The sequence below is a fragment of the Pelodiscus sinensis genome, chromosome 9, assembly GCF_052426305.1.
Source record: "Pelodiscus sinensis isolate ZL-2025 chromosome 9, ASM5242630v1, whole genome shotgun sequence".
Classification (NCBI taxonomy): domain Eukaryota; kingdom Metazoa; phylum Chordata; order Testudines; family Trionychidae; genus Pelodiscus; species Pelodiscus sinensis.
In genome coordinates, this window is record NC_143060.1 from 10106257 (window position 1) to 10129860 (window position 23604).

Here is a 23604-nt window from a genome sequence, read left to right on the forward strand (position 1 = left end):
CCTGAGTCTCCTATTAAAAAACAGCTTAAATATATAGCTCCAGAAAATTAGTCCCAACAGAGATCTGACTGCTATTAGCTATGAGAAAAACATAATACATTTTGAAATGACTGAGAAATTTCAATGAGCAACAGGCACAAACAGTTGGTAATTTTCATAACTGTTTATATGCAGTACAGGCAGTCCCCAGGTTACGTACAAGATAGGGACTGTAGGTTTGTTCTTAAGTTGAATCTGTATGTAAGTCGGAACTGGCATCAGCCGCTGCTGAAACTGATCAGTTTCAACCACGGCTGAATCTGGATGCCAGTTCTGACTTACATACAGATTCAACTTAAGAAACCCAGGCATCCCCAAGTCAGCTGCTGCTGAAACTGATCAGCGGCTGATTCCAGGAAGCCTGGGGCAGAGCAACTCTGCCTCGGGCTTCCTGTAGTCAGCCGCTGGTCAGTTTCAGCAGCGGCTGACTTGGGGACGCCTGGGGCAGAGCAGCTGGGGTGCTGCTGGGTTGCTCCAGTAGCATGGCCGCTCCTCGGCGCTACTGGAGCAACCCAGCAGCACCCCAGCTGCTCTGCCCCAGGCGTCCTGATTCAGCCGCTGCTGAAACTGACCAGCTGCGGCTGAATCAGGCCTCCTGGGGCAGAGCAGCTGGGGTGCTGCCGGGTTGGTCCCGGAGCGGCGCTGCGGAACCAACCCGGCAGCCCCCAGCTGCTCTACCCCAGGGGTAGGCAAGAAAAGCCTGATCTGCTGGGGGGGGGCACAAGCTGCACCCCCCCCCAAACAGACCAGGGGGAAAGGAGCAAAGCCGCAGAGCACGCCCGCAGCGGGACAGCCCAAGCGCGCCTGGGCTGTCCCGCTGCGGGCATGCTCCAAGGCTTTGCTCCCCGTCTCCCTGGTCTGCCTGGCCCGTGAGCTCCGGAGCGAGAAAATCCCTGTTCGTAAGTGCAGATCCGACATAAGTCGGATCCGCGTAAGTCGGGGACTGCCTGTAGTAGCAACCAAACAAACAGTATTTACATATCTAAAAGCAAATCCTGCTCACCTTAGTTATGTGAGTAGTCATGACTAGTCATGAGTAAGGTGAGCTGGATTTGGTGCATGGATTCCCACTTAAATAAATGAGAAAGTATAACTATGCACCTGAATTGGAGGTGGTATGGAGCCTGTCAGAAGGCTCATTTTCAGTCAGGTTAATCACAGAATCAAAGAACACTAGAACTGGAAGAGACCTCGAGAGGTCATCGAATCCAGTCCCCTGTACTCATGGCAGGACCAAGCACCATCTAGATCATCCCTGATAGATGTCTATCCAACCTGCTCTCGTATATCTCCAGTGTTGGAGATTCCAGAACCTCCCTAGGCAATTTATTCCAGTGTTTAACCACCCAGACAGTTAGGAAGTTTTTCCTAATATCCAAAGAAAAGAAGCTCTTTTGAGCCAGAGTTGAACCATGTCAGGATCACTTGCTGAGCCTCAGCTGCAGTCCGCCTCTCTACCAACCAGCTGAGCTATTAATGGAATGAATGCGAGTCAGAGTTTTAGAAAACCCGGGCAATGAAATACTTGACCCAATAAAAATTAAAGAAATTCCATGCTAAAAGCTTCCATAATCAAATTTATATTTTCATACTTAGAGCCTTTCATCTGATGCTCTTAAAGCAGAACAGCCATTAAAGCATGAGTTCCCTTGGCTGTGCCTTGATATTGTGCTATCGGTCAATGATTCCCAGCCCCAAGAAAGCTCTTAGATGTCTTACACGGATTAATACAAGGACATGTTGAGGTATGTTAAGGATACTGTTACAATCTTAAATAACCTTTGTTGGTTTTATTGCTCTCTGAACCTTAATGTTACTCTCCAAAGAGTATTAGTGAATTTGCAGTTTAGTAGGTAGCCTATTCTTGTTCTAAAAATAACAGTCTTATAGTATGCAGTTATTCTCACCAGTAGATATAAAAATGAGTGATATTTCACGTTCTTATAGTGCCACAAATCTAGACTTTTTAAGATACTACTAATTAGATTTAAGCAAAAGGAGGATTTCCCTGCATCCAATGGTGCAGTGATGACTCCCCATCACTCAGTAAACATGGTAGTACAGAATCTTTGTTAGTTAAATTAAAAAAGAACGAAACGAGCTTCTAGAACCACCCATCAAAAATCATGCATCTGATTTTAATCAGAAGCATATGACATGATTCTCATCTTAGTTTTGAAATTTGTTGCACGTTTATAATATCAATAGCAGCAGACTTTGTACTTTCATGCTTTAGTAATGCAAAAATCTATATTTTCCATACTGGACAGTACAACACAGATTTCAAATCTTAGAATCTTCCTTAGTACTTGCACTTGTTACCTGAATTTTATCTTCTCATTTAGAACTTAAAATAAATAAATAAAAGCCAGACAATTTGCTGTTAAAATGCAATCAAAAATTCAATTATACTGTGCCTTGGATTTGTCTTGTAGCCCTCATATTAAAATTTGTGTTTAGTATTAAAGGAATTAAAGTTAATTTCTTTACCAATGAGTTATGGGTAACACAAATGAAGGAAAAAAATGAACTGGGAAATATACATGCAGATAGTGTGCATTCACATGATTATACAACATAATCAGTAAATCTGGTACTAATGAGCCACAAGACTTAAATGTGAAGAATGTGTTTAGTGAATTATTGTCAATCAATGTCTATACATAAGGATAACAATAATCTTGAATGGCAACACGCCTATTATTACAAATTCCTAACTAAGTACTTCATTACTTCAAAATGTCACTCTCAATTTATAGAGTAACAGATAAACATCTCTACTGTATACCTGGCTTGTGTCTACTTCTGTGTAATTGAAACACTGTTTCTGAAAACTTCACATCATCACTTACACATCACTTTGTTTCAAATGGTGATTCAATGGCACTTTACGAGTCTGTTTGCTCTCAGGCTTCCTTTTAAGCCGAGTACTTTGCTCCTTCCACATATAAGCATTTTAAAAAATGTCAAACAAGTTTTGTTTTCCATCTGTGATTTAAAGATCGGCATGGGGAGTGTTTGTAGTTGTCATTTCCTGGTACGATCATATTAACCTACTATAATAAGGATTGGAAATGTAAACTATTACTCATAGCCAATATTCAGAGAAAGAAAACCAGGATCTTTGAAAGTGACTAATAAAACTAACACACAAATTGTGCTGCTCTTTTGAAGGAAGCAACTAATACATATAGGAGAGTTACTATTTTTCCCTCACTGATGGAAGATGTGGATTAAAACACACACTTTACGGTCATAAAAAGACTTTTGTTTATCTTTATATTCCCCATCATCCTCAAAATCCATCTGGAGTCTGCAGTAACTGTCAACTCTCACCTCATCCTTTATGTCTTCTTGCTGCTGGGCACTGAAGATCTCCATTGCAGCCATCAGTCTCATCATTAGCTCATCTACTGTTGTGTTACCTAGCAACAAAGGAAGATAGCCGAACTTCATATTATAAAAGTTATTAAAAAGTGGAAAGTCATTCTAGAATTAATCCATATGGAATTGCTAGTGTTTGAGAACTGGCCGATTAGAAAATGCTAAATATCTCAGAATATTTTAGTTTGCTTTTTTTTTTTGTTTAAAAGTTTTTAAATGTTCCAACAGCAAATCCTAACAAGTGCAAACGTAGGCTGAGATATTAAGCGATACAAATTAGACTCTTTGTTTTTGTACTCAGTGGCATCTCTAACTTAGATTTATTGATAATTTTCATCACTTATGTCAGAGAAAAGAATGTGTGAGAACCAATGACTTTTTTTTAAAGCTTTTTTAGCTAAGCAGACCTAGTTTTCTTAGTGAGGTCACATGGAATAGGACATTATCCTTTTGGTGGGTAGGGTAAAAATTAGTTAAAAGAGGAAGAAGAATACTGTGATCACACACGAATGACTCAATTCAACATTAAACTCAATGTCAGTTTTGTTTTCAGTTATGACAAGTTTTATTTCTCTTACAGCATACCTATTCCAGATTGAGTAGCGTTGGATACAGAAGTCCTACATCTATTCACAAAACAATCCAGCACAGGCCCTGGTAGTGGACGGTTCCCTATGCTGTCCTACCAATATGTGTCAACCTTCTTCAGTAGGGTAGAGAGATCAGTTCAATCTCCAACCATGACTCAGTCTTTGGTTTCTCACCTAGAACTGCTAAGCAGAGTGCCAACTAGTGCCACCTGTGAGGGTTATTTGGGTATGAGGCCACTTGTCCATTAGGACTAGGCATAGAATTTAAAGTAATCTAACATGGGCAACTACACAACCTTCAGATGAGAATACATTTTAGTTACTGCCAACATGAGCTAGAACTGGTGACTTGAGGCAGAATTGTCAAGAATGCTGACTTTTGATTTTCTGATTCTCATTTTCCAAAAACGGATTTAGGTATTTAGGAGCATACGGCTTACTGAAAGTCATTAAAACTTAGGCTCCGAAGTGCCTTCATCATTTCTGAAAAAGTGCGTTTCTAACTAACTCTAAGTAAACAAGCACCATTGACTTCAGTGGGATAACTCACATACTTAAAGTCACTCATATGGTATAAGTACCTGATGAAGTGTAGCCTACAAACCAGAGTAAATAATACATTTATTTAATTATTTGTATGGAATAAGCAGATTTAGCAAAGCACAAAAATACTTAACCATGAACAATGGCAGAAAACTTAGATCTGGAAGTATCCTGTTCAGATGCATTAAAAGGGAAAGTACATGCATAAATAAAAAGTAACTCTTCTGGCCAGCTTATGGAAGAACATTGGGGATTCCTCTACATCTGTCCACTCTACATAAGGAAAGGGCAATGAGAGAAGTCCCCCCACCCCCAATGATTGCAACAGAAAACAGCTTTTCCTTCTCTTGGGAGGGGAATTGAGGCTGAGACCCTCCAAGAAAAATGCAAGGGATCTAGAAGGAATGGAGCTAGGCACAAGGAACAAAGCCACTGAGCACAAAATTTCATGAAGGCAAACTGAAGGGTAAAGCAAAACAGATGGGAGGAACAACAAGTAGTCCTGTGACACCACTCATTGTTTTTAAAGTTACAGACTAACACGGCTGCCCCTCTGAGACTTTTTGAAAATGGATGGAAGAATTCTTCCTCTCTGAGGCATTTTAATTTGCAGTGTTATTGAAGAACTGCAGTCTAAGGCCACCATCTTTGGGACCAAAACTAGTTCACAATAAACAATGGGGTTAACCACTGCTTAGTGTTCTGTACCTACAAAAAATAAGATTGCTTCTACATATTGATTTAGGAGCCTATATTTAGCTCCTATTTTAGAAAATCTGACCCAGACAGCTTATTAGTACTAATGTAAGTCTCTATTAGAAAAATATTAAACCATGATTTTATTACATGTACGACAACTTGATTCTTTAGTGTTACTTAACATAGCATATTTATATATTGGGGCTATTTATCTTTCTATAATGTTGTTTTTCTTCTGTTACAGGTTAATAATAAACATTTTAAAAATCTCATGACCAAGTCTTAGGAATGATTACAAATAGGTCAGACAGGTTCAATGTCCATATACGAAATAATTTCCCAACATAAAAGAACAATTATACCTTGTATTACATTCAACACCTCATTAGATGATCGTTTTCCCATAATAATAAGGAAAAGTGGAAATTGATCCATCTTCTGAGTTCGAATTGTTTGGGCTACAACGCTCCCAAAGTGTCTAGTGCACATTGTCAGAAACCTAAAAAGTACAGAAAAACAGTATAAGTTTACATTGTAGAGTTTCTTTAAGTTACGGTGGGATTTTTAGAAAATAATTCAGCTAATACAAATCTCTTTCTTAAAGAAATAATACAATTTGACAGTTTAATTCAGAGCTATATACTGCTTAAAACCTGGGTTGCTGTGCTCCATTGTGGAATTCCTTATCCCACAAAATTTATCATAAAAAGCACATTTTCAAAGATGACAAACTCCAGATGTGAGGCATTATAACGATCTTTAACTGGCAGTGACTTACTTTTGATGAAGAATCCCATAATTCCACAGTATCTACCAAACTGTTCTATAAATAATACAAAACTAAAAAAAAATGGACAAACCAATTTTCAAAGATGATAGATTTTTTTTTAAATAAACAAATAAAGGACATTACTTAAACTATGAAAAAAGTATAACATTATTGTTATTGTGGGAATAACAGTAATTTAACAAGGAAAATATTAAAATGTTTTAATAGGACAAAAATTGAAAAAGCTGTACTTTAGAATTGTATTTTCCTTCAGAGTAGTAGCTCCTTCAGTTTCACACTTAGCAGTATGAGCTAAAAACAATAATTCTATGCTTTTACCAAAAAAGCGCTCAGATATTAACATACAGAAGTCTAGCATTAGTATTCTTAACACGATCTTGAATAAATGAAAAAACTGATAAAGCTTTTCTCTTCCATTAGAGGACTGTTTGAAATTAGCATTTCTTTCAAGAGAAAAGGGTAGCTTATGATATGTTTTCAGATCTGATGGTAAAAAGTAAATGTCATAATAATAATGAATTATGAAAGACCAAATGCAAATATAGAATGCTTTAATAAGATCCAATTTAATAAAGTCTGTAAAAATAATGGACTTTTAATAACACGGGTCACAAAAGGCAAAACAGTGGAAAATCTGAGGACTAGCCACTGGTACAGGCTTATTAATTCTTAATTATGTTCATGAAAGGCAACTTAAATCGTGTGTTTTCTTATGCCTTATGATAATATTTTAGGTAACAACTGCTCTGAAATGTATGCTTTAACTGATGAGCAAAGTCCTGTTGTCACATGCATTAGAAGGCAAATCTATTTGAAGAGACAAACTGCATTAAAATGTCATGTGCTTTGAATCATTTAATATCAAAATCCAAAACAGATTCAAAACACAAGTTTTAAATCAGTTTACTTCTGGCTAATAAAATGGCTCAGAAATTGGACTGAAAATTGAAAATGTCCAGTATTGAAAAAAGTTGATTTGGTATTGAAAGTGCCCAAAGTGTGAAAAAAAATTCAAGGCAACTTCTGTTACAATATAATCTGAACACGGAGAAAAGACATCCTTTAGTTTGGCAACAACAAGCAGGGTGTGGCTATTAAAACATTCGAAAACCATAAAACACGTTTCTTGCCCTGAAATTCTATTGCCTTCTTTGTTATCCAGGTTTCAGTTTTTGCAGCCCAGAACCATTATGGGTGATAGAAAAATCTGTTCAAGTTAGCAGAATATAGAACAGCACGCATACTCTCTGATACGAAACGTGCTCTTATTCTTTTCATGCTACTAGAATGCATAGGTGTCACAGAGTAGCTACCCTTTATATTACAAGTCAAGTGAAGTCCTATACTACCCAAACTGCAGCTTTTCAGAATGCTGACAATCTGGAATATTGCCTTGACTTCTGAGTACCATATTACCAAAATGAAATTCACTATCTGAAAGAAGCTCGGTTACAGCAATACAAGTTTTCAAGGGATTCATTTATTAGAAATAATTAAAAAGCTAAAGACACCCAGTTTAGTTAAGCAACAATAAAAAGGAACCTTATGACCACCTACACAGACACACACTTCAAGTAAGGAGAGGAGTTTTTAAGCATGAACACTTGAGATGAAGTCCTGGATCCACTGAAGTCAATGGCTATACTCCATGGCAAAATGACTTCAGAAAGGCCAAGATTTCAGTCCCAGGGCATAGCTAGAAGTAATGAAATTAAGCTAAGAGAATGAAAAACTGAAGATGTATTGCAAGGAAAACTCCCAGGCGGTGATTTGTACTAAGACCTTCTCTTAAGAAGTCGTGGAAGCCTTACTGCACAAGATGTACAATTTTACTGGACAAAACCATAGAAAGACATAAGATAAACACAACTAGTAGGGAGTTAGACTGCATGACTTAATAGGTCTTTTACACTCTTAAATCAACATACACACACAATACACGTATAAATATAACATTCTGGTCCTTTTTTCATTCAGTTCTGCAAAGCAATGCAATGATTATAAAGTGGATTGTGTGTACACAGGCTGTATTCTTTCATCAAAATATCACACAACAAACTCATTAAGCATACCATGCTACCAAGCAGTGATCAGGACTACTTTCATACTTCTGAGAGAATTAATACTGGCATGGAGAAAACAAGTCTTTTATTCTCTCTCTCACACACAAGGGATTTTCTCATTCTCATCTAGATAAAAGTGTGCCAGTTCTTCCAGTGGATTGCCAAAGCTGCCAACAGAACTGACATTACAAATACCTATGGTGCTCATCAAAGAACCAGATGTCACTACCGGAAGACTTGTTTTCCACAACAAACTGGATTACTGTGATCTCTAACCAAAAGTGGAAATGGAGAACTACTGACAGAAAGGGAGGGTAAATAGCACCCTACTAGTTCCTTTGTTTTTTAATTACAAACATATTTAGTGTGCACGTGGGGGAGATACGATGCAATGGGGTGGAGAAGTAAGAGAAAGGCCAAGATTCTTCCGGGAAAAAATTCTACAGGGGAGAAAGAAAAAAACAAAACAAACAAACAAACACTCTTGCAAAAAAATTACAAAAATAAATTGCATCAAAAAGAATTTAGTGTTAAAGCAGTAGCACATTCTCCACTTCTCCTGGGAACTTTGTGTAACTAAATCAGCACCTAATACAGCTGGGAAATAAACATATAGGCCCTGACCACAGTTAGGTAAAAACAAATGCAAAACCAAAAACTGAAGAAGATTTATAAAGTTTCTTATCTCATTTCTTCTGTGTGAAATCATCTGGAAAGGGATTGGATTATTAGACCTATCACGTCCATAAATTAAAATCAACCAGCAGTGAAATATCTTTGCTTAGGAAAAATAAAGGCATGGCCTTTGAAGGGCCGTTGATGGTGCAGAACATGTAGGTACCCCCTTCCAAATAATACTAACAAGGTGTTCCAGTTCTCTCAAATATTTTATGTGTATGGGTGTCAGTGTAAAATAGGATTATATTCCCTATACAAGAGAATAAAAGGCCACAGGAAATAGTTGACTATTTGAATAAAATCACCCCAAGAATAGCTGATGCCACAAGGCAAACCACAAAAAATGGTGTAATTTTCAGTAGGCATCTCCTGCAATTTTATCATGAATTAGGCAGTATTTGAAGTCTCTTTTTAAATCTTCACTTTCTACATCTTGTGATGAGAAAATCAACTTTTATTTTAAAAAATTTCTGGCCCTGGTAATGGTTTAGAGGCAAATAAGAAGACTCCAAAATGTATTGATTTTAATAGCTCATGATTTTTAAATCTAATTCATGATTTTTGGTGGCCCAAAGCAAGATTATTGCATTCATGGGGATGGCAATACCGTTCTGCCATGTTACGAGCCGTGATCCTGAAGATGCTGTGCCCACAAAGAACTTGTATGGTGTTGGACTTGAAAAATTAGGTAAGAGGTTTTAATAAGATTGTGAAAGGAGAATCACAAGTACTTTTAAGGTTAAGATTGTGTCTTTATTGTAAACTATTACTGTTGAAGTAATAGTAAAGCCCTGATATTCGAACACCTGACTGATAATGTTAACAAATACCAATTAATATATGCATTCCTTTCTATTCTAATTGCAAAAGAGTTCAGTAATAGTTGAAGTTCTGGCCTTTTAGTTAATTTTAAATAATTTTAAGTAAATGACAAAATAAATGAAATGACTGAAATGACTAAATAAATGAAAATTTACCAGATTTGTTATTATATCACATCACCACAATTCACAATTAACTCATTCAGGAAAGGTTTCACTAGATAGTGGCTTTGCAAACTCATTTTTCTCTTTCCATGTGTTATTTAATTCACATTTAATCACAGAATCATTCTTACTTTGTCTCAAACAACTTATTGCCCAACGAGAAGACTCATCCAGCATTGCCCGGGTCTGGCCCAGAGGCAGGGGTGATGCAGGCCTCCCACTGGCACTCCCTGGGCTTAGAGCCTGGAGGCCTCCAGCCAGCACTCCCTGGGCGTAGGCCTGGGGACAGAGGGGAAGAAGTTGGCGTGGAAGCCTCCTGCTGGTGCTCCCTGGGCCCAGGTGCAGAAGCAGCGTGGAGGCCTCCTCTTGGCATCCCCTGGACCCAGGGCAGAGGGCTGTGCAGGCATGCTAGCACAGTCACTCTCAGCAGCCTGGAGGTACTGGGGGGTGGCCACCTTTGGGTCCTATTCAAAAACACAGAAGAAGAGACAAATGCAAGGTCTGAAAAATAAAAGAGGAAAAAGAAAAGCAAGCAGCCAAAAGTATCTGAGTACAATGTATTTTTTTGTTACTAAGAAAGGACTGGTATGTTATGATCACCATTTACCATGCTGACCAGTAGTATTTCATTATCTCCCCTATAAGTTGCTATATTCATCCGTTTTCATCTTATACTTAGCTTGCAAGCTCTTGAGGGCAAGAAATGTCTTTTTGTTCTGTGTGTTTGTACAGTGCCTAACACAATGGGCCCGGATCCATAACCGGGGCCCCTATGTGCTAGCACAACAGAAAATGTCAAGTACTAGAAACATGTGACAGTGTTCCTTTAATACTTCAATCCAAACAACTCAACAACAGGGAGACAACTTAACTCTTTCCTGTTAAGAGGTTTCGAGGATTAGGGATTCCAACTACAAACCTAATTGTTATACCATATTTGATCTGTAACTTGAGAAGGGCTTTAGCATTCACAAAATGGATGGCTTGGTCAGAGCAGTCAACCACCACTCTCTTTCTGCTGGATCATTTTGGCCTTTAACATGGTTGGTCATGAAGTGCTCTTCACTTGCTTATGGGAACTGACACACTACGTGGGTCTGGTTGTTCTTTTTGGGTTGAATCAAAGAGCAGCAGCAAGAGGTAACTTTTCCACGGGCCCTCATGTTCAAGAGTCCTCTCTCAGAGATTAACTGTATTACTCCTCTTAATCAACATCCACGTGAAACTACTAAAGGAACTTGTGGGACACTGTGTGCTATCAGTGTGCAGAATTCATCCAACTCATCTCTTCAAGAAATGGCAACATTGCAATCGCGTGCAAAATAGAAAGGATGCTGCCTTGGAAAAAAGAGGCATTTTGAGGAATTAGCTATCAAGATGACCTTGTGTGCCAAAGATGATGTCTCTCTTGATGGTTAAGTGGTATGTAGCTCAGAATTCTGCTCAACTCCCCACTGCTCCTATGTGCTCATGTAACGCTGACAGACCCTGGTTGTGTGTGGGTGGAAACGACCCTTGGGACCTCTGGAGCTTAGTGCATGAGCCTCTACTGCATGAGCTAAAAGAAGCTGGCTCTTTGCTAAGGCTGTAGAGAAGGCTCATTATTTTCTATGGGTATGTCTACACTACCACCCTAGTTCGGACTAAGCTTCCTATTGGAACGAGGAGTAACGGTAGTTCAGAATAGGAAGCCTAGTCCGAACTACCTAGTCCGTGCCGCCTGTAGCTGCGCGGCACAGAGTACGCACTAGTGGACATTTAAAAATGGCGGCGCCCGGCAATATGCAAATGAAGCCCGGGAAATTCAAATCCCGGGCTTCATTTGCAACTTCGGTTGCCTACATTACCACCCTAGTTCGAACTAGGGTAGTAGTGTAGACATACCCTATGTAAGTCGACTCAGTGACACTACCTGGCACCGTGCACCACACCCAACAGGTATGTGGATTACACTCAGACAACACCAATGGTCAGAAAGGCCTTCTGTCATCATTGGCTACCCAAATGATTGTGCTCATTTACCACTGCTATGGCCTAGAATCAGTGAACCGTGCATGTGTCATGTCTTGATGGCTCTTTCACAATTCAGTCTTCCTGGGGACATTTCAGAATGACACTTGGGAGCAGCAGCTAATGCAGGAAGCACCATCCCACCTTCCAAACAAACCCAATGCAGACTGACCTCTGCATTGGGTTCCAATCCACTTTCAGGACCATTTCAAGGTCTCATCCTAATCTTCAAAGCCTGAATGGGATTCTGTGCATCCAACCTAAAGCAAGGGCTCCTGGGAAATGAGCTCTAAAATTCTTTTGATTCTTAGTGCTAGAGATTCTATTATAGGTCCATGAAGGCGGGCAGGAAGAGTTTACTGAAAGACACATACAGTAGATTATTTTAAGTACTGAAGTATGTGCTGAGAGAAGGATTGGCTTGTTATAGAATAGATATACTATACAAAAATAAATATAGTTACATAGCAAACAACTCCTTCCTATGTTTAAAAACAGATCAACTCCACATATTCATTCAATTATAAAAGTATTTAAGCTGCTCCTGAGTTGGATGTCTTTTTAACCTCCAAAGACTTTAAAAAATACCTGGAAATGTTAAATTATAGAATCATAGAATACTAGAACTGGAAGCGATCTTGAGAGGTCATCCAGTCCAGTCCCCTGCCATCATGGCAGGACCAAATACTGTCTAGACCATCCCTGACAGACATTTATCTAACCTACTCTTAAATATCTCCGGAGGTGGGGATTCCACAACCTTTCTGGGCAATTTTTTTCCAGTGTTTGACCACCCTGACAGTTAGGAACTTTTTCCTAATGTCCAACCTACACCTCCTTTGCTGCAGTTTAAGCCCATTGCTTCACCTCAAGGAGCTGATAGAGGAGGTATCTGAGCCTCTAGCTATCATCTTTGGAAAATCATGGCAGACAGGAGAGATTCCAGAAGACTGGAAAAGGACAAATAGAGTGCCCATTTATAAAAATGGAAATAAGAACAACCTAGGAAACTACAGACCAGTTAGTTTAACTTCTGTGCCAGGGAAGATAATGGAGCAGGTAATTAAGGAAATCATCTGTAAACACTTGGAAGGAGGCAAGGTGATAGGGAACAGCCAGCATGGATTTGTAAAGAACAAATCATGTCAAACCAATCTGATAGCTTTCTTTGATAGGATAACGAGTCTTGTGGATAAGGGAGAAGCAGTGGATGTGGTATACCTAGATTTTAGTAAGGCATTTGATACGGTCTCACATGATATTCTTATCAATAAACTAGGCAAATACAACTTAGATGGGGCTACTGTAAGGTGGGTGCATAACTGGCTAGATAACTGTACTCAGAGAGTAGTTATTAATGGTTCACAATCCTGCTGGAAAGGCATAACAAGTGGGCTTCCGCAGGGGTCTGTTCTGGGGCTGGCTCCGTTCAATATCTTCATCAACGATTTAGATATTGGCATAGAAAGTACGCTTATTAAGTTTGTAGATGATACCAAGCTGGGAGGGGTTGCAACTAATCTGGAGGATAGGGTCATCATTCAAAATGATCTGGACAAATTGGAGAAATGATCTGAGGTAAACAGGATGAAGTTTAATAAAGACAAATGCAAAGTGCTCCACCTAGGAAGGAACAATCAGTTTCACACATAAAGAACGGGAAGCGACTGTCTAGGAAGGAGTACAGCAGAAAAGGATCTAGGGGTTATAGTGGACCACAAGCTGAATATGAGTCGACAGTGTGATGCTGTTGCAAAAAAAGCAAACATGATTCTGGGATGCATTAACAGGTGTGGTGTGAGCAAGATACGAGAATTCATTCTTCCGTTCTACTCTGCGCTGGTTAGGCCTCAGTTGGAGTACTGTGTCCAGTTCTGGCCACCGCATTTCAAGAAAGATGTGGAGAAATTGGAGAGGGTCCAGGGAAGAACAACGAGAATGATTAAAGGTCTAGAGAACATGAGCTATGAAGGAAGGCTGAAAGAATTGGGTTTGTTTAGTTTGGAAAAGAGAAGATTGAGGGGGGACATGATAGCCATTTTCAGGTATCTAAAAGGGTGTCATAAGGAGGAGACCTTGTGAGAAAACTTGTTCATCTTGGCCTCTGAGGATAGAACAAGAAGCAATGGGCTTAAACTGCAGCAAGGGAGGTTTAGGTTGGACATTAAGAAAAAGTTCCTAACTGTCAGGGTAGTCAAACACTGGAATAAATTGCCCAGGGAGGTTGTGGAATCCCCATCTCTGGAGATATTTAAGAGTAGGTTAGATAAATGTCTATCGGGGATGGTCTAGACAGTATTTGGTCCTGCCATGGAGGCAGGGGACTAGACTTGACCTCTTGAGGTCCCTTCCAGTCCTAGTATTCTATGATTCTTGTTCTATCCTCGGAGGCCAAGATGAACAAGTTTTCTCTCTCCTCATGATACCCTTTTATATATATAAAGGAATTTATAAAAAGAAAGGAATTTAGCACATGACCATTATAGAGAATTTAGTTTTCTATATTTGCACAAAAAGGTGTAAGATAGGCAGGAGCACCACCTACCTCTGCTAATGCTGAGCCAGTCAAACCACTTTAGTAAAGAGAGCAGCTGAGTTTTCTTGCCAAAAGAAATAATAACTAAACAATGCTTTTAAGAGATGTGGATGCCTGAGTTACTGATAACTAGACTGAAACCACCAATTTATGTCATAGATGCAAAAGAACAGCTATTATAATAAATCTGACTGGGTATTAGTGCATAATATGGTTTATGTGCAGGGAAAATATTTCAAATAGTTAATTCTGTTTTACCTTTAGATTAAATCAATAATCTCATTTAATTAAGGCCACTGGTGATTTGCCACTGAACAGCATACTCTGATCACACATAATGGGATCCTGATTTTTTATTATGGAACCTGAAGCCACCGTGTTGCATATTCTTCATGGGTTCCGAAAAAAATTTAGTGTCCCTCTTCTCTTACTCTTTCTACAAATAAGGCCACTGTATGTATTTAATAAAAACAATTTCTCCAGCTACATCTCCAGATTTATGTTCCTATTCCTTCAAAGTATTTTATTACATAAAATCTTCCTTATATTAAGAGAAGACATTTTATACAATACTAGAATTGCAGCCTAATTATTTAAAACCACTGTCAAGCTTTCACAGAATGAAGAGAATTTTTTGAACACCAATATTTCCAGGCAGGGGTGGGAAAACAATACCCCGGGGGCTGGATCCATGGCAAGACCTCCTGGGCGTGGGGTTCCTCTGCAGGGGGCTGGAGCATAAGCACTGGCTTACTCTGCTGCCAGGGGAAGCCCCAAGCTTGTTGGGAGCCAAGTCTGAGATTTTGTATCTTCTTTCTTCTCACCTGTGCTTGGAACTGACTAATTAGGTTCTGCACCCACTGAATACCAAGTGCTCAAAACACTGATAGGACTAATCAGAATAACTTAGTATCTGTGTTTTTCAGAGTGCTTACGGGAGACATATATTTTTCCAACATATCCCTTAGGTCTCAGAGGTGATGCTATTGATGTCTCTCTATAAAAAAAGAATGATATTGGAATGGAGAAAACACAAAGTGGCCTTCTATTTTATCCTTGTGAGATCAGTATTGCAAAAGCACTTGTAAGCAATTTAAATGCCATATAACTTAATTCTGATATGCTTGTGCAACAGTCATTTAAATCAGTGCTACTACAGGGGATCAAGAACTATTTATAGACTATACTATATCATTAACAAACCTGTGATGCTAAAGAACTGACTCTTGGCAAAGTTCAAAAAAAGAACTGAAGTTCACAGTAGTTAGGTCCATCAATGGCTATTAGCCAGGAAGGGCAGGAACGGTATCCCTAGCCTCTGTTCGACAGAAGCTGGGAATGGGAGGCAGGAGATGGACCACTAGATCATGGGTTCCCAAATTGGGGGGAGGGAGGTTCCCCTGGGGGGGCATGAAGAACCCAGCCTCCCCCCCCCATCAACTTTTGCTGCCCTGTTCAGTTCCTGTTTTCCTTTTTTTCCTCCTCAACAAGTTTTGCTGCTATTGGGGGGGAGGGGAGAGAGGCGTGAGGGTTTTTCAAAAAAAATCAAAGAGAGGGGCGTGATGCCAAAAAGTTTGGGAACCACTGCACTAGATGATTGCTGTTCTGTTCATTCTCTCTGAGGCACCTGGCATTGGCCACTGTTGGAAGACAGGGCTAGATGGGTATTTAGCCTGACCCAGTATGACTGTTCTGTACTCATTGGAAATCTAGCAAATTCTCTTCAAAATACAGTGACAAAATCTCATTCCAATCCCAATCTGATGCAAAGAAATGCAAAAAGCTGCTCAATAAATAAGAAAAATTACATAGGATTTGAGACCATCTTTTGAATTTCTATCCTTAAAATTCAGCAGTCATCCAATAGGTAATACGCAGAAGCTTTAGTTGGATTGCCCATTATAACCTACTATACATTGGTGTAAATATTCCTATACTCATTTCCTAAACAGGATGACACAACATTTCTCTTTTCCTCATTTTAAGATCATAAAAACCTCTAAGTCCTCATTGGCCTTCAGCTCTAAACCCAACTAAAGCTGCTCTGAAAGAGTAGGATTTGTATATTTCTCTCTCATCAGGTAAAACTTAAAGAAACAGTAAAACTTTAGAAGCACTTGGTCATGTTGGAAAAGAAGTTGTAGCCTCTTTCTAAAGCACAAAGAAAACTAGGGAGAATATTAAATATGCGAGATTCCTAATTATTTTTAATATTAATTTTATACTCTGCAAAGTCAACATAAATCTCATTAAAATGTTAATTTAAGAATAACATTTTATGTATTAGCTATTTAAATTAAAAAATGTTAAATCTGAGGCTATGCGATTATGTATTAAACAAGCTTGCGATGTATGGTCTTCATAGTACACTGTTAGCATCTTAAGTACCAGTTACGTACCATGCCTTGAGGGCCATAACAACTGACTGGGGAGGAATGAGAAAGACAAGCATGTAGTTAAAAAGCTAAAGGCTGCATCTAAGAGCAAAACTAAGGGAGACCCCAAGCGACTCAACAGAGGCTGGTCTGGTGGAGTCTACAACAATAGTCATAAAAGCCCAAAGCATGAAAAGAGCAGGCTACACTTAATTTTCACCTACAAAACATTTAGGAATTTAGCTCCAAAGCAGAGCCCTCACTCACTCTTCCCTTATGCAAGGTTAAAGGATACAGGAGAGGGATGTCTCAGTTTGCATGTGACATGGAAGCTCTCCCCCTCCATCCTATAGGGTACATACAACATGGGTAAGACTTGATGATTACCGGTTCTATTCATTCCCTATGGGGCACGTGGCAGAGGCCACTGTCAAAAGGCAGGACATGGGGCTTGATGGGCCTTTGATCTAACCAGTATGGCTGTTCTTACGTAAGACAGTATCCTTTGCTTGCATGAGAAGGTTCACACTCAGAGCTGGCCACTGATAAAACCAATCCCACCATCCACCACTTGGCACCCGACAGAATAATTAATACAAATCCTGGCCCCCGTCTGGCCTACTGGGTTCAGAGGCTAAGTCTATACTGCCACTTTACTGTGCTGCAACTTTCTGACTCAGGGCCATGAAAACACACTCCCCTAAACACAGCAAGTTACAGGGCTGTAAAGTGTCGGCGTTAACTGGTCTACAGTGTTGGAAGCCATGCTCCCAATAGAGTTAGCTATTCCCCTCATGGAGGTGGTTTACCTACAGCGCTGAGAAAGCGTTGGTGCCGCGGCCAGAATGCTGCATTACAGCTCTGCCACGGCTGCACTTTACTTCTAAGTGTAGACAAAACCAAAGAGGAACACAAAGAAGCTCCACTGCACTTGAGTCAATAGTGGGAAAAACGTCTTCCAAGGAGCTGCATGAGCCCAAAGCACACTAAAAACCATCACACAATAAAACCATCATGCTGCTCGCCACTACAACACAGGAGGTGAGCAGTTTACACATCTAAACAGTGTCAGCCCTAACTCAGGAGGAGGCTATATGCACTCTGCCTTTCCATATGGCAATGCCACAGTTCAGTCAGGGCTGCTGTGGAGACCAATACTAGCTGTAGGCAGAAATGCCTCAGTGTCACCACCTAGTAGCATCTATATCCATGCCTTCTATCATCGTATGCAAACTACTCTGGTTTTGCTGTCTGAGTGACTTCTAGTGAGGGACTCAATTCAAGTATCCTCAGAAGCTTCAATACTATGTGACCATAAGGCTTTGCAGGTTTGAATGGAGTTATGCTTGACTGACTTTCCCTTTTTCCTCTCAGAGAGCCCAGGGGTCCCTGCAGGGCATTTGCTCTCTCTCCCCCACCACACACGTACACGTGGGACCACAAAATTCTATGTTCTCATGCTCCCTCTTCAGCAAAGGTGAGAAGCTATGAGAACTCATAGACTCATAGACTTTAAGGTCAGATGGGACCATTATGATCATCTAGTCTGACCCCCTGCACAGTGCAGGCCACAGAATCTCACCCACCCCTCCCAGAATAATCCTCTCACTTATATCTCAGATATTGAAGCCTTCAAATACTTTGAAGACCCCCAAGATGCAGAGAATCCTCTAGCTGTGATCTGTACCCCATGCTACAGAGGAAGGCGAAAAACCTCCAGGGCCTCTGCCAATCTACCCTGGAGGAAAATTCCTTCCCGACCCCAAATATGGCGATCAGCTAAACCCTGAGCATGTGGGCAAGACTCATCAGCCAGACACCCAGAAAGTTCTCTATAGTAACTCCTACCATCCCTCCATTGACTTATTCCCACTGATAATGAATGGACAATTAGTTACCAAGATCATGTTATCTCATCAAACCATCCCCTTCATAAACCCATCTAGTTTAATCTTGAAACCAGATAGATCTTTTGTCCCCACTACTTCCCTTGGAAGGCCGTTCCAGAACCTCACTCCTCTAATGGTTAGAAACCTTCGTCTAATCTCAAGTCTAAACTTCCTACTAGCCAGCACTAACTGATCATGAAAGTGCATAGGCCACAATGTCACTGATAGGCTTATAACCCACATCTGTTCATTACACTTGGTGGATATGGCCACCTCTGGCTGAGATAGAGTTGGATAAGAGATAGCTGGCTAAGACATGAACAGGTTAAGAGAGACATGAGGCTGGTTGGATTACGAGAAACCTCCAGAACTGAAGCTGGTTAGCTCAGATTCCTCAATGAAAGGGATACACCATTTTTTGTTAAAATAATTATTTTCAAATTGTTAGTCACATTGGATCCTCAGATCTTCTTGGATGTCCAGGTAGGAACAGTGGCTAAGATTGTTTTAGCCATCTGCGTGCACTGAAGAGGTCATCATCTTTACACTACCTAAAAAGTGGTAGGCACTTAAACAGAAAAAGGACAAAGTCCCTACCACAAAGAACTCATAGTCTAAGTTTAGACATAATGAAGTACTGGGACTTTTCCTTCCAGATGTGGCCTTCACCAGTTACTCATGACTTTGTCATTTCAGACTGGATTGCTACAATTCACAGCACAAGTCTGAAGTCCACTTCCAATTCCAGCTACTGTAGTGTAAAATGCATTTACCTGCTTTTGTAAGTGTGCTTTTCATATGGAGTACATCACAACTACACACATTTCCAACACACATGGTTTCAGTTGTAGGTTTTGTTCTTATAAAGGTTTTATACTGTGTATTGTTTTAACTAATAGACCAACTTTCCAGTGTTCCACGTCAATAGTGGAAGACAGTTCTGACATAGTACTTATCTACATCCAGGACTGAAAGCTCAGCGTTCCCAGCTCTGGATCTCACATGGCTCACTGGTCCAGCTGAGCTCAAATTAGTCTACCTTCAGTCAACTACTATCTATTCACAGAGGTTTTTGTGTGAAGAGGTTTGAAAGGCCAGTGGATGTGAACTTATTTTTTTTACAGATGTGATTTTGAGGTGAGGATGCTTGATGCACCAAAGTTACATGTTAATTTATATAGTAGATGCCCAGAGAATAGCGAGGGACACACATTGACTGAAAAAATATTTGTATTAATCAGATCAATGGAGATAATTTCACTCCCTCCCTCCCTCATTTGCCCAGATAGAAGATGGAGCCTAGCAATCATGGCAAAAACAAAATACATTCTGGTTTTAGGCTTTTTAGCCTGTTTAACAAATATTTTTAAATAAGAAACTGGAAATCATCTCAAAGAATATGCATTTTAAAATAAGGATATTTTGCCTTTTCTGATGGGAGTCTGAAGTATTATAAACTGTTTAACCATCATCTATATACAGGCTGGGTTATTCAGAATCTAAAGAGACAATCACCTTTTATCCTTTTCCTTTTTTCTTCATCTCAGTGCTATTAGGAAACTATTCACAAGCACAACCCTGAACAATACTATGCAGTAATTATGACTAGATGACAAAGAGATGTGAACAATTACTGAGCCCATTTTGAAACCCTACACTAATAAAGTCATTAGATGCTGCCCTTGCCATGATCCTTCTAAAAGCTTCTGAAGTTACAAGAACACACGGTATTGTTTGTAGGGACAATTGCTGCTGGCAGAATGCAAACCTTGAGTTAAACCATGCTGCAAATTGATCTTGACATTCTGTTAAGACCGCCACTAAAATCAAAAGCAAAGGAGAAAAGGAGAAAATGAGCGGGTGGGATTTAATCATGGAACAGGAGGGTTCCCTCCTCACCTTCTTTCCTCCTCCTCCTCAAAACAAACCATAGAGAAAATGACAAACTTGCCTGGTGTTTGGGAACCTTTATTTTAAAAACATTAATTAGACTCTTGACCTGGCTGATTCTAGTGTGTAGCACTGTATTCCTTTAAAGGATATTAAACAAAATGTTGCAAAAAGAACACATAGGTTTGACAAAACTGTATAAAAAGCTTGAGTGTGCACTGAAAATCTTAATGCCTGAAGAACAAGTCCATCTGGTTTGCAAGCCACCTATGCAGAATTTACACTCAATCCCTGGGAAGCAGTCAGAAATCAACGCTCATTGAATCCAGATCACATAGACCCTACACCTGCAGTATATTTGCTGGAGGATCAAATTTGGACAGGAGAGTTAGAATATTATGGTCAACTGGTCTTCACCCAGGCATGCATCATTCAGTAGATTAGTACCAAGGGTCAACAATTGTGAATATGGCTAATTACTTGATGATGGAAATTGCAGGTGAGGACAATCTTCTGTTGAGAAGTGCTTTAGTCAATTAACTCTTTCCTAAGATTCATCAAAGTAAAAAACTATCATTTGAACATTAAGACTAACAAGCACCTGTCAGCACAACTGAGGAGAGTTGGCATTGTCTTGAAATACTGCACCCAAGTGCTTGGGGTTCAAAAGCTAAGAAGCTAACAAGACATTCTAGTTGCTTGTTTTAGGTTTTTGTGCTTGCATTAAGAACTTTTTTATATAGTATGTGTATGTGCTTACGTGCATATAGATTACTGCATTCATTCATGCCCTATACACATACACACACACACACACACAAAAGCTACATAAAAACAATGTTATTTAGGTTGCAAAGTCAAGCATCTGATAGCTGAGAAATGCCAGATTTACTCTGTCCCTTCTGTCTATCCCATGCACTGCAGGAAACAGAGGTAGATAAAGTATTTTGTAATCAAAGTATTTTGTAAACACCTCATCATAATGAATACATACACTGGGCACAGGTAAGATCATCTATGGAATCTGGCATTTGCTAATTTGTGAGTGCCTGACTTTGCAATCTAAATAATGGACTTTTAATTTAGAGTTTTATATCGCAAGGGTGTTTTTTTAAAGGAAAAAGTTAAAACAAATGTTGTCAGATATAATTTTAACAGTACCCTCATCATATGTCATCAGGAGGGTTTGAACCCTAAACTTTCAGTATAGTGGCACAGACTTGTTGTGTTTTATCTATAGGAATAACAATATCAGACAGCAGCTAGAGAAGGCTGTTATTCCAGAAGGGCAGTGTATAGTCTGGTGATGCCATATGCTAAATTCAGGAGAATCGTTGGGAGTACTCAGGCCTGTGTGTGTCTCTTTCACCCATCTGGCAATTTGAAGAATTCCTGTTCCTTGTGGTGCCACCGGAGTGGGGAGGCGGGCTGCTGTTGCCAGGCACTGGGTCCCTGTGGTGCGGTCAGGACTTTCTCTGGCCATTGCTGACACAATGATACTGACAGGTGTTCCTACAGGAGTGCATGTCACTGCTGTTTTGGCAGTGGCATGGTGCCAGTTCTTCAGGATATTCATAGTCACTTATTGGTGTAAGGAACACAAGTGACAAAGGGAAATGGTCATTTTTAACAGTTTATAACTCAGCCAAACCTGAATGGAATTTAACAGGGCAAATCATGTCACTCCCCCGGGGCTTTGCCTCTACTGAATTTCAAAGGTCTGCAAATAATGGAGGGTGTTAGAGCTTCTCTAAAAGAAAGAAAAGGGGGAGGAAAGGTGATCTTCATAATGGAGAGTGTTAGGGAAGCTAAATACCAGGGCTACCACCAGCTTTTACTACAATAATACATGAGCATTCCCAGCAATGTACAAAAAACACACCTCAAAAAACTTCTTTAATGAAAACACTGAGAATGGCTGAAAAATGCCCAAGTTCAGCTACTATCAAAGTAAGGCTACTTCTCAATGGATGTGTGTGCTCCACTGCACATGCAACTGGGAGCCCAGACTGGTATCTGAAATACAATGCCCTGACCGACATCTAGTCTCCGTATTCCTATGCCATGATGCAGGAAGGTTGCATCCTCTTTGCTGATTGTCCCATTGAATTGTACCTCGTTGGCAGATCCGCCCCCCCCCCCAAGCCATCTAATTCCAAGGATGGCAAGGACATATTCACAGCTTGGTCTTTTATAGTGATTCTCAGTCTGAGCATCCTAGCAGATTCTGCTAGTAGCTAGATGTTGGTGCAGTAAAGAAGTGACATCACTACAGATCACCTGCTCCAGGGCCTGACGTATGATTGGTGCACAGGATTAAGTGAACTGGCTTGGCTTTGGACAGTATAGGTGTAAATTTTGCAAGGCAAGGAAGGGCAGTAGAGGCTGACTCTAGGTTCCTCATTCCAATGGCTGCTAGGACCTAGTATTACTCTTAAGCATTGTCTTGCTGAGGTCAGTTGTACATTGTGTTGTTGTAGCCATGTTGGTCACAACATATTAAAGAGACAAGGTAAGGGAGGTAATATCTTCTTTTGCACCAATCTCTGCTGGCAAGAGAGACAAGCTTTCAAGTTACACTGAGCTCTCTTCAGGTCACACCTCAGCTCACATAGCTCAAAAGCTTGTCTCTTACACCAACAGAAGTTGGTTCAATAAAAGCTATTACTGTTCTCACTTGGATTCAGTTTGATCCTCTGGTATTTTCACATAAGCTGGTGCTTGTATTCACTGACCCCAGTCCTAACGAGTACAGGTTGAACCTCTCTAGTCTCAAATCCTCGGGGCCTGACCAGTTCTGATGGAGAGAATTTTCTGGATCACAGTTTTATTCTGGTTCTTTTATTCCAGTGCTTTTACCGTTAATGAGACATGTTTTAGCCTCATTCAAACTAAACAAAAACAATTCAAACATGCAACCTTTACCTAAAGTGATTGCTCACTATGCTGTCAACTTGGATCACAGACAAGAAGGAGCCTTGAAAGTCAAAATGGAACATCTCGTTTACTGTATTAACTAGAACTGTCCTCCTATTTGACAATATAGCCATCCACATGTAGGTGTAGCTTGAGAACTTTTTAGATATGAAAAAATGCATGTCTTAGAGTCAGACTACCAATTACTGGCATGAT

At 40.0% G+C, this 23604-nt stretch overlaps 1 protein-coding gene across 3 annotated transcripts in view; it reads right to left on the bottom strand.

The window, feature by feature from the left end:
* The window catches only part of FAF1 (Fas associated factor 1), a 305232-nt gene that overhangs the window by 50312 nt on the left and 231316 nt on the right, over positions 1–23604 (bottom strand). For all 3 annotated transcript variants that reach the window (XM_075935955.2, XM_075935954.2, XM_075935956.2), the window contains 2 exons: positions 5618–5754; positions 3376–3464 (listed from right to left, as the gene is read on the bottom strand). In XM_075935955.2, the coding sequence (XP_075792070.1) occupies positions 3376–3464; positions 5618–5754 (226 nt within the window). The remainder of the gene's footprint in view (positions 1–3375; positions 3465–5617; positions 5755–23604) is intronic.